This window comes from Sorex fumeus, unplaced genomic scaffold (genome assembly GCF_029834395.1).
Source record: "Sorex fumeus unplaced genomic scaffold, SorFum_2.1 ptg000143l, whole genome shotgun sequence".
NCBI lineage: Eukaryota > Metazoa > Chordata > Mammalia > Eulipotyphla > Soricidae > Sorex > Sorex fumeus.
Window position 1 is genome coordinate 1,765,083 of NW_026606200.1, and position 12,261 is coordinate 1,777,343.

General features: G+C 55.4%; 1 protein-coding gene across 1 annotated transcript; it reads right to left on the reverse strand.

The window, feature by feature from the left end:
- Positions 1 to 10,284: 10,284 nt before the first annotated feature.
- Positions 10,285 to 11,295, reverse strand: LOC130016022 (zinc finger protein 786-like; the record flags this gene model as incomplete). The annotated part of the gene is made up of 1 exon (XM_056106781.1): positions 10,285 to 11,295. A coding segment is annotated over one exon (1,011 nt), but the record flags the coding sequence as incomplete, so codon positions are not given.
- Between the last annotated feature and the right edge of the window lie 966 nt (positions 11,296 to 12,261).

Here is a 12,261-nt window from a genome sequence, read left to right on the forward strand (position 1 = left end):
CGCGCCGCCCTCCGCCCCGACTCCTCCGCACGCCCCGCCGCTACCGCGTTTAAAGCTCGGAGCGCTAGCGTGAGGTGCCTCTTACTGATTGGCTGCCGCGCGCCCACCAATCAGCGGCTGCCACTCGGTTTGCCGGGAGCGCACAGGCTGAGAGGAGGCGAGGGGGAGAACAAAGGCGCGGGGGCGGGGCCCTACGGGGCGGGACCCGGCTACGACTCGGCGCGCTATTGGTCCGTACGGGTGGGGCGGGACCTGGGAAAGTCGGGTGGGAGGAGCTCCAGGCCTGGCAACCGAACTTGGCAAGAACACGTGTCCTTGGAATTGGGGAGGGGAACCCGAGCTGTGCGCGCCACCCGCCCGCTCCCCGTAGTTCCGGGACCCGAGCGCTGCCCCGGCCTAAGGAGGCTGTTGGTGGGGAGAGGTCTGTGAACACCTGATCAGCTTGATGTTTGCGGGGTTCTTGATTTTTTTTTTTTGTCTGCATGAGCAAATAAATGATTGCATTCCTTTGAAATAGATTAAGCTTGGGGACCAGGATAAGAAGGCAGTGATGGGAATCCTGAATTAGGATTTAGGGGCACTTCTTTCCCACGGTTTCGTATTTGAGCAGGTCTTCAGACGCGTGGCACTGACATGTTTCGTGTTATTTCTCTGGTCATGGAACCGGGCCTCCCGAACGCACGTTAGTCTATACTTGCCGAGCTAGACAAATTTAAAAACAGGAAAATCCTAGTCCTGGGTGTTTATTTCTCCTTACACACAGGTTATTGAAGTTTTTTTTAATGAGCAGAAAAGAAAGCTGCTTACAGGCTTGGTTAATTAAGAGAGTCAAGTTAATAACATTTTAATTGCTGTGAATGTGATGGTAAAAACTCCAGTTCTGTAGTGCTAAATGACTTAAGCAGGTGTGAACATAGAAGAAAGGGAATTCTTTGCAGACATCTCAGCCTCTTCAGACTCTATTGAAGGAAGAAATACAATCTGCATATAATTTTCTTCTCTTCTTTTAAGGGGGAGGGAGCTTGGGCCACTGAGCAGCAGTGCTCAGGGCTTACTCCTGACAGTGCCAAGGGACCATGTATAATACAAGGATTGAATAGGAGTTCACCACATGCAAAGCAAGCACCTTAACCACTGTACTGTCTCTCCAGTTCTTGCCTGGAATTTTCTACCTTACAATTTAGTTAATTAATTTTTTTTTTGTCACCAGGAGCTCCTCTAGCCCAGTGCCCAGGGAATGTTCACTGTTGGGAATTGAACCTTGGCCTCCCACAAACTTTTCATACCGTCAGCTTACTGAGCTCTCTCCAGCCCTGCATTTTATTTTATTTTTGGTTTGAGGGCCATAAATGGCGGTGCTCAGGGGTTACTCCTGGCTCTGCACACAGGACTCACTCCTGGTGAGGGCTTGGGGGACCATATGGGGTGCCAGAAATCAGACTGAAATTGGCCCCCCACAAGACAAAGCACCTTAACACCTCATACTATCTCTTCAGTCCCTCCAGTTTTATTTTTTTCTCCAATAATTTTGATTACTGAGGGAAATGTTGACAGGGTGTGCCCACCCAGTGCCAGGAAGACAGCTAGCAGGGGGTTGCCAGTGACAAACTGTTCGTTCCAAGTTGGCAGAAAATGACAAGGTTGTCTATTAAACCAATGGTGTTGGACACCATTTCTCATTGTTCCAAGGGAATGCAATTCTTTGAATGTTTTAAGATTCAGAACGTTTATTCTTTTAGTGTTCGAGCTTCATTGCATCAAATATGAAAAGATTCCAGGCATTTGGCAACTGTTACTCAAAAGGCAAACACTTGGGATTTGCAGAAAACAAACAGTAAAACTTAAATCAAAGGTAGAATGCTTTCACGGTAGGAACAAAAAACATTTGCTTTGTTCTTGAGACTGGGTAATTACAGACACTTAGGGCTGGAAAGATAGTACAGAAGGGAAGGCATTTGCCGTCTACGCAGCCAACCCGGGTTCGATCCCCAGCATCCCACATGGTCTCTTGAGCACTTCCAGGGGTGATTCCTGAGAGCAGAGCCAGGAGTAATCCCCCAAGCATCACCTGATGTGGCCCTCCAAAAAAAAAAAAAAACCAAAGACAAAAAAAAACGACAGACTCTAGAATGAGGTCACATGGGTCTTGAGACTCTGCCATCTTACCTTTCAATTTTTATTGAAAGCCCACACTATATTGTCTTTTGCAGTGTGCAAAATTATGTATATTCTGTACTGTTTACACTGTTCTATGGTGTACTTTAAGAATTCAAGCACGTGGTGTGCATGGCAAAACTATACAGGCACAACTGATTTTTGTATATTGGCCTTGTATCTTGCAATCCTGCTAAACATTTTGTTATGTTAGGGGCCAGAGAGACAGTACAGTGGGTTGTGCACTTGCCTTGCACATGGCTGACCTGGTTCGATCCCCAGCATCCCATATGGTCCCCCAAAGAAAAAAAGAGGAAAAAAAAGATCCCAAAAGAAAAAAAATCCCTAAGAAAACTTGAACTTATGGGAATGCATTTCCACAATCTTTTGTTTGTCTGCTTTTGTTTTGGGGGCCATACTCAGTGGTGCTCAGGGCTTACTCCTGGCTCTGCACTCAGGAATCACTCCTGGCGGTGCTTGGGGGACCATATGAGATGCTGGGAATCGAACCCAGGTTGGCCGCATGCAAGGCAAACGCCCTACCCGCTCTTGCCCCCTATCCCTGTTATAACTTAAACATTAACTTAGTCTTATAAGTATTAACTTATGGAATGATTTCTTGCCTTCTGTACTGAAACACCAGAATCTTCTCCCACGTGCTCTTTAGAGGAGAAAGTTTCCACCGTGGGGCCTCCGGAGGTCCCAGGCTTTTCCGTCCAGTCATTAGGGGTCAGTTTCTCCAAGCCCAAGTGAGTTAGGAGCTTTGCTCTGGGCCATTACTAACATTGACCACTATACTGTCAAGCTGTCTGTAATTTTAAAGCGCCCCTCTTTCTGGCCCCCCACCACTAAAACTTGAGACTCTGGGGTAGGAAAAAAACTCTAAAATTGGCCTGAGGCTTGTTGACTGGAAAGTGCAGCAATTGCTTCTGGGTGAAGCTGCTTGTTGCATTTTATTGGCTCTGATTGGGCTGAAGTGGAGCCCGAAGAACATTTTTGTGGGAGGTGGAAAGACAGCACAGAGTTCAATGTGAGCCTTACATGCTGCTGGACCCGAGTTCAATCCCTCGCACCACATTTGATCCCCAGAGCCCCTGCCAGGAGTGGTCATCGAGCACAGAGCCAGGAGTAAACCCCGAGACTGCTGAGTAGGGCCCCCAGCGCCCCCCACAAAGAGAACACTTTTGTACTGATAAGGACCCGAGGCTGCTGGCCACTCTGAGCCCTTCTCACCTCTAGCCTCGGTGCTCTTCATGATCACCCTAAAACACACACCCTGAATAACAATGTTCTGCTACTTTCTTTTAAAAAATAATAATAATTGATCACATCCTTTAGTGCTCAAGGGTTATTCTTGGTTCTGCACTCATGAATCACTCCTGGAGGTGCTCAGGGGTTACTCTGGGTTCTGCACTCAGGAATTACTTCCTGGCAGTGTTCGGAGCACCGTATGGGATGCCGGGATTGAACCTGGGTCAGCCACGCACAAGGCAAACGCCATAGCAGCTGTATGACGGCTCCTGCTCCATCCTCCTCTGCCACTTTCTGTATTTGCCACCTCTGCTCACTGTATGTTTCTCAGTTGTGCTAGTTCACACCTATGTTCCTTCTGTGTTCCTCACAAGCTCACCATTCTCCCTCAAGAACATGTGAGTCTCTAGACATAGATTCCATTCATCTGGGGAACATAAAGTAACAAAATAGGAGACTAACACCCAAGAATAGCCGAGATTAGTACCAGGAGGTTTACTCCATGGCTTGGAGACCAGCCGCACACGCTAGGGGAAAAGGGAGCTCAGATAGAGAAGGGAGCAGCAAATAAAGGGTGTTGGAAGGATCCTCCCAGGATAAGAGATGCATGCTGAAAGTAGACTATAGACCGAACATGATTGCCACTCAATGCCTATTTTGCAAACCACAGCACCCAAAAGGAGAGAGAGAACAAAAGGGAATGCCCTGTCAAAGAGGTGGGGGGGGGGGGGTGGTGAGGAGGGACACAGGGATCCGTAATAGTGGAAAATGGGCACTGGTGGAAGGATGGGTACTTGATCAGGGTATAATCAAAACACAAGCACAAAAATTTGTAAGTCTACAACTGTAACTCATGGTGTTTCACTAATAAAAATTTTAAAATAAAATTTAAAAAAACAACAAAAAAATGTGAGTCTCCTGGAAAATAACTAGAATATGAAGAAGCTGTGGTCACTTTGTGCCTGATGGGCATCAAAGCCTGCTGCCCCCTCTCTGAATGTCAGCTGTGTCAGTCCAGCCCCTCTCCTACTCAGCTGTTCCCTTGCTGTGTGCAGGACACCACCACGAGTGTCAAAATTCAAAAAGTTCCTCAACAACTAGGATATCCGGCAGCCAAAGCACCGAGACCAGCGGCCCAGGACATGAAGGCTGAGCTAGAGTCCCTGCCAGGACAGAGGGCGGGAGCAAGGGAGCAGCCAGGTACCTGGCACCCCAGGGTGCCGCCCAAGTGACTCCAACTTCAACCTGGCGTTGGTCCCAACGGAAAGGCCTTGGGAAGCGGCCCACTCTTCCTTCCAGGACTGCAAGCAAGAGTTTTCCTAAAAGAGGACAGCAGAGGGGCTGATGAGGTGGTTCAGGGGGTAGGGCGCTGGCCTCGCGGGCGGCCAACCCTGGGCTGACCCCAGACCCCGCATATGGTCCCCCGAGTCCCGCCAGGAGCGACCCCTGAGCAGAGTAGGGAGTGAGCCCTGAGCACCGCCGGGCGTCGCCCCTCTGGCCCCCTTCCCCAGAAGAAGCCAGCATGGAGGAGTGGGGGTCTGTGGCAGAAAACCAGGCCGGGCCTCATTTCATTCAAGAAAAGCCCTGCCTGAACTCAAGAGTTACAGACTGCGAATGCAAAAAAAATAATAAATAAATAATAAAAGGGGCTGGAGCAATAGCACAGCGGGTAGGGCGTTTGCCTTGCACGAGGCCGACCCGGGTTCGATTCCCAGCATCCCATATGGTCCCCTGAGCACCGCCAGGAGTAACTCCTGAGTGCATCGCCAGGTGTGATACAAAAAGCAAAAAAATAATAATAATAAAACAAATAAACAAATACAGACTGCGAATACGCACCCACCGCTGGACTGGGCTCTTGACGCAGCAGCAGAGTCAGAAACCGGTGAGGAGCGCTTGCCGGTTCCCGTTGCCATGGAGTCGCGCCTGGACCACGCCCGTTACCATGGAGACACGCGGGGCCTGGTGGGAACGCTGGCATTCCCGCCCGGGTTCGCAATAGCGCCACCTGCAGGGAAAAGGGGCCAGCGCAAGCCCCGCGCGGACCGAAGTCGCTCCCAGCTGTCCGCACGGAGGGAGGGAGGGAGGGAGGGAGGAAGGAAGGAAGGAAGGAAACGTAAAGGAAAGCAGTCTAGCTCTCCTGGCTCTTCTTAGGGGCTCCCAGAGCCCGCTCATGTTACAGCAAATGCAGTAGGTGAATTTGGAATCTAAAGTATGAAACGGGAGACAGGTTAAACCGTGGACTATCCAAGCCCAAGAGAAATTTAAGAACGTTTCTGGGGATGTTTTCTGAGTAAATATGAAACCACAGAACAACTCACTCAAATAATTTCCATGCCTTGGCATCTATTTTGTTGTGGGTTTTTTTTTTGGGGGGGGGGCACACCCAGCAATGCTCAGGACTTACTCCCTTGCTCTGTGCTAGGGGCACAGGACCACTACTAGCGGGCTTGGGGTGCATGTGGGGGGAACAGTATAAAATGCCATGGGCCAAAACCAGGTTCGGCTACACCAGGGTCGACTGCGTGCAGGGCAAGTGCCGTGCCCACTTTACTAACACCTTGTGACCCATTTTGGAAGGGAGAGACGTTCTCTCTCTCTCTCTTTTTTTTTTTTGGTCATACACGGCAATACACAGGGGGTATTCCTGGCTCTGCACTCAGGAATTTCTCCTGGCGGTGCTGGGGCACCATATGGGATGCTGGGAATCGAACCCAGGTCAGCCGCACGGAAGGCAAAAGCCCTCTCCACTGTACTATCGCTCCAGCCCCATGTTCTAGTTTCTTTTATAAGTCTTCTAGTGTGGGGGCTAGGGTGACAGTTACAGAGTTGACATGTTTTGCATGCAGGAGGCATGGTTCGATGCCCGATATAGCAGGATGCTCGAACACGGAGTCAGGTGTAGGCCCTGAGCACTGCAGTTAAAGTCTCTACTGCATTAAGAAAAGACGTTGGTAGGGCTGGAACAATAGCACAGAGGGCAGGGTATTTGCCTTGCATGTGGCCAACCCGGGTTTGATTCCCAGCATCCCATATGGTCCCTGAGTACCGCCAGGGTTAATTCCTGAGTGCAGAGGAAATTCCTGAGTGCATCGCCAGGTGTGACCCGAAAAGAAAAGAAAAAGACACTGGAGCAGGGATGGGGCCCAGAGGTGACGCCCTGGATTCAATCCCAAGCTCTGAAGAGCATCACCTGCATGACCCCCTGAACGCTGAGCTTAGCAGGAAATAAAATTCAGCTGAGTGCACTTAAAGCTCTTGTCAGCCTTAGGAGCTCCTCCTGGATCGGGGCGCCTCCCTCTAGCTGTGGGAAGACATGGGCTAGGCGCTCTAAAAAGGAAGGGTGCAGGAGTGGGGTGACAGGGGACCTGGCTCATTTCAGGCAGCCCACCTTCTCCTGGGGGACTCACAAGGTGCAGCAGGCAGATCACTGACTGGGAAACTGCAGAGTGGCGGAGATTACATTCCAGAGGAGCGGCTGAGCACACCGGAAAAGGGATTACTGGGTTTCAGCCGCTCCTCCGGGACTTGGCACAGGTGACTCTAACAATCAAGGCATTCATAAGGCAGCCAAATCAGTGCCCAGGGACATTTTTTTTTCTTCTTTTGCTTAGATCTTTAAGATAGAGCCTAGTAAAAAGTATTTCTTCCTATTAATCTTTATAACTCTCTAAAATTTCCAGTCGTCCTCCCTGGGTCATAAGTTGGGGAGATTTTCAAGTTCTCTATACCAGTCCTAATTTCTGGAGTTCCTGCTTCGTAAGGCTGTTTGTTGGCTCTGTACAAAACACCCTCTTAGGTGCAAAGGGATGATTTGCTCTCCGGGCAAGCTTTTTGCAAGAGATCAGGTGACGTTTTGGCATCTCCGCCAGCATCCCGAAACCATTCTTTGTAAATAGATCAGATCTCGCCTCCTCTCGCCAAGGAAACCAGAACTACCCTCTACCACCATCCAGCCTACTGTGTGTGTGGGGGGGGTGGCAGCCCCCTCCACTGTCCACTTAGACTGGCACCCTGTCCCCATCCAAGGCCAGTCCCTCCTCTGGCCCCCTTCGTGTTCCTTCCTCCTCCATCAGTTTACGCCTTGCTCAAATATTCTTTATTCAGAGGCTGGAGAGGCAGTACAGGGCTAAGGGGCTTGCCTTGCACACAGTTGCCCCAGGTTTGATCCCTGGCACCATATATGAGCCTCCAAGCCCTGCCAGGAGTGAGCCCTGAGCACTGCAGGGTGAAGCCCCCCCCCCCCCCCCAAAACACACACACACACACACACAAAGAAAGAACGGCCAGTCTAAGTGTGGTTTACAACTCGACTAGATGGGAAAGAAATCCAAAAATTTTACCTCACAGAAAACTATTCCCTTGTGCAGGCACGACAAAGCTTAACGACAATCACATTTTGAGATTCCCTGAAGCAAACGCAACTCTGGGCCTACAAGGAACTAGTAAGTACTGTCCCCTGTGTCACTCTGGGGAGTTTACTGGGTTCTGCAAAAGGAGTCCACGTGTTACACACAGACATGGAACACACAAGGCTGGGAACAATGACATCGCAGACCCACTGCGCCTAAAAAAATTCCAAGGGCCAGACGATAGTCAGGGGTTTGCCATGAGCATGGGAGACCCAAGCTGGATCCCCAGAATCCCATATGGTCCCCCGGCCCAGCCAGGAGCAATTCCTGAGTGCAGAGCCAGGAGAAACCACTGAGCATCACCAGGTGTGACCCAAAAAAGCAAAATAAATAAATAAATAAAGGAAAGGAAATTCCAAATGCTACTCCATGGCCAGCGGGACTGAGGCTCCTTCTGGCTCTGTGCTCGAGGTCCATCTGTGGTAGCTCGAGTCGGCCACAAACAAAGCTGGCACCTTCTCTCTGATGCTCATTCTAAACAGCCTCGGGCTGCTGATCTAAAGCCAGGAGCATTCTTTCGAATTCTGCCCACACGATCATGCATTTGGGAGTGAGCCGAGAACACTAAGGTTAGCTTTATTTAGACTACATTTGTCTTGCTCCTGGAGAATTATGGTGTGTGTGAGAATGACAGCATGTGAGAGCATCGAGGTCTGTGCGTGAGAGCCACGCCTGGTGTGTGTGTTTCCCGAAGAGCACCTTCAGAGGTCGTGTTCCTGAGGAAATCTGTGTGTGTGTGTGTGTGTGTGCGTGTGTGTGCGTGTGTGAATCGTGGCCTGTCTGCACGCATGCCTGTGAGAACCATGTCATATGTGTGGACATGGCCAGCGCGTGAGAATCATGGTGTGTCACGTGTCCCCTGCAGAGTACCTGTGGAAGTGACGTCCCTGAGGAAATCCTGTCAAACCATTTTCTGGGCAGGTCCACTCCGACTTGCCGACCGCCCTAGGTTCTGCACTCCCTGCAGTCCAGTCCAGACATTCCTGACCGTGGACCACGGACCCTGCAGGTTGGGGCTGAGCAGCACACAGCCATCCCCGGGACCCAGACAGTGGTCACACAGCCCTCTTCCAAGGTCCCCTGGGTCCTTCCCAGATTCCTATTTCAGCTCTGCTTGTGTCCACCACTGAGAACACTGCGCAGTGAGCAGCCAGGGAACTCACGTTGAGAAGTGCCACTATTTTGAATTTTCCCAGAATGTGCCCTGTGGAGTCCGGCACATTTAACTCCCAACGCGAACTTCCACCCCAATCGCTCATCTACAGTCTAGTCTTATAGACTTGCCGGTCGGGTCTGGGCATCTTCACGTGGCCTGGCACCGCTTCACGGAGCTGATGGGTTGTAAATTAGGGGAACGAGCAGCAAGCACTCACCCAAACGGACCAAGGGCTTCGCAGACGCCCTTTATTGCTGCCGGTCTCCAAAGGAAGGGCTGGACCCCAAATCCAACATTATTACCCTGGCTTTAACGGGGGGGAGCTCAGGCTCATCTCCAGAAAAACATGACATTAAACATCCTCCCGCAAGCCTTTCGGCACCAGACCCGCACTGGAAAGTCGGAGTCCCGTCTTCAAGCTGGGGTTCAGAACTGGCTTGGCATGCGGGGTGGGGAGACGGTCCCGACTTCACAGGGCAGGAAGCACAAGCGGCCAACGCTTCGAGCTCGATGACGTTTTACAGGCGATCCGGGGCGCCGGAGCGGGTGCAAGCCGGGAGGGCGCTCACCTTACACGCGGCTTCACCGGGATCCATCCCGGGCATCCCAGATAGTCTCCGGAGCGAGCATCTCCAGATGTGGAAGACCCCCGGATAGTCTCCCGAGCGAGCATCGCCAGACGTGGAAGATCCCCAGATAGTCTCCCGAGCGAGCATCTCCAGATGTGGAAGACCCCCAGATAGTCTCCCGAGTGAGCATCGCTAGATGTGGAAGACCCCCAAGTAGTCTCCCGAGCGAGCATCGCCAGATGTGGAAGAGCCACAGAGAGTCTCCCAAGCGAGCATCGCCAGATGTGGAAGACCCCCAGATAGTCTCCCGAGCGAGCATCGCCAGATGTGGAAGACCCCCAGATAGTCTCCCGAGCGAGCATCGCCAGATGTGGAAGACCCCCAGGTAGTTTCCTGAGCGAGCATCGCCAGACGTGGAAGATCCCCAGATAGTCTCCCGAGCGAGCATCTCCAGATGTGGAAGACCCCCAGATAGTCTCCCGAGCGAGCATCGCCAGACGTGGAAGACCCCCAGATAGTCTCCCGAGCGAGCATCTCCAGATGTGGAAGACCCCCAGATAGTCTCCCAAGCGAGCATCGCCAGACGTGGAAGACCCCCAGATAGTCTCCCGAGCGAGCATCGCCAGACGTGGAAGACCCCCAGGTAGTCTCCCGAGCGAGCATCGCCAGATGTGGAAGACCACCCCGCCCCACAAAAAAAGAGAGAAAGTCAGTCCTTGGCGGCGTCTTCTCACGCTGCCGCTCAGCTCCAGTCGGCCTCGATCATGACGAAGGGCCGGCGGCGCCCGGGCGCGGCTCCCGCGTCGCGGGGCGCGCGGCGCAGCTTGGCGTGCACCCGGGCGTGCTCGGCCAGCTTGGAGCGGTAGATGAAGCCCTTGCCGCAGTCGGCGCAGGCGAAGGGCCGCTCGGGCCGGTGGATGCGCTGGTGCCGCACCAGGTAGCCGCGCTCGCGGAAGGCCTTGCCGCACTCGGGGCAGCGGTGGGGCGGCGCGCCCGCGTGCAGCCGCTGGTGGCTGCGCAGCTGCGCGTTGAGGCGGAAGCGCCGGTCGCAGTCGGGGCAGGCGAAGGGCTTCTCGCCCGTGTGCGTGCGCTGGTGCTCGGCCAGCCGGGAGCGCTTGGCGAACGCCTTGCCGCACGCGCACGCGAAGGGCGGCGGGCCCAGGTGCAGGCGCTGGTGCGCGCGCAGCGTGGCGCGGGCGCGGTAGCGGCGGCCGCAGTCGGGGCACGGGAAGGGCCGCTCGCCCGTGTGCAGGCGCCGGTGGCTGCGCAGCTGCGCCGGGAGGCGGAAGCGGCGCTCGCAGTCGGGGCAGGCGAAGGGCCGCTCGCCGCTGTGCACGCGCAGGTGCTCGGCCAGCTTGGAGCGGCGCGTGAAGGCGCGGCCGCACTGCGCGCAGGGGAAGGGCCGCGGGCCGTGCGTGCGCGCGTGCTCGGCCAGGACGCCCTTCAGGTGGAAGCTCTTGGCGCACTGCGCGCAGCGGAACGGCCGCTCGCCGCTGTGCACGCGCAGGTGCTCCCGCAGCTGGCACCGGCGCCGGAAGCCGCGGCCGCACTCGCCGCACGCGAAGCGCTTCTCGGCCGCCGCGGGGCCCCGCGGGAGGCGCGCCGGCTCCCGCACGGTGGGCGCGCCGCCGCCGCCGCCGGGGCTCCCGGCCCGCTCGGCCCCGGGGCCCGGCCTCTCCGCGCTGGCCCCGCCGCTCCTGGGGCGCAGCCCCCCGGCCCCCCGGAGGCGCCGGCCGAGGAAGCACGTCTTGCACGCCGGACACTGCCAGCGGCTCCTCCCCGCGGGTCCCGACGGGCGCCGCCGCCCCCCCGACCCCGGGAGCGCAGCCCGGCCGCACGCGGGACACTGCACGGAGCCCTGTTCCCGCGGGCAGCCGCTGGCGGGGGGCCCCGGGGCGTCGGCCGCTTTGCCCAGGCGTCTCTGGTTTCCCAGGGGGCGGTTGGGTCCCCCGCCTGCGCGCCGGGCGCCCTCCCAGCACGGGGCTTCCTGGAGGCTGGGCGGTCTCTCTATGGGGGTGAAGGCCCTGAGCCCGGGGGCCGGCTGCGGCGGCGGCGGGGTCCGAGTGTCACAGCTCTGCGGGCCCGGGAGGAGGCGGTCGGCTGGGAAGGAGGCCTCGTCCCCTTCTGAGCGGGACTCGGAGGCCCATTGGCTCCCTGGGGGCTCTTCCGGCACGGGCGGTGGGGTGTCCCCGCAGCTTGCGGCGTGCGGGCTCCCTGGAACAGAAACAAGATCCTGTCAGTCCTGTCCCAGCAAGGCTCCGGCCCCCAGGGATGGGCCTGGACCATGGGGCAGCGGATTCCGGTTCCTGTCCCGGCGCGTTCAAACGCCACCTGGCCACGCCGCAGTCTCTGTCGCACACGCTCGCTTCCCCTCAAGTTCCTTTTCTCTGTTAGCAGGGGCGTACGGGCACCTCCACACGGGGCCGCTCTCTGCCCAGACTCGGGGCCATCAGGACCATCCCCCACTCTGCGCCCGACAGGCGCCAGGCCTGGGCACTGTCCCTCCCTCCCTCCCTCCTTCCCAGCCTCGGCAACGTTTTCTACAGGTTCTCGGAAGAATGAAAGGGTTGAAAGGGGCACTCAGGGGCCAGAGCGACAGGATGGGGGTAAGGTGCCTGCCCTGCATGCGGTCCACATGGGGGTGATCCCCAGCACCCCTGGGCCCAGAGGTCACTCCTGGTGGGCTCAGGGACCATACGTGGTATTAAACTGGCAAGGC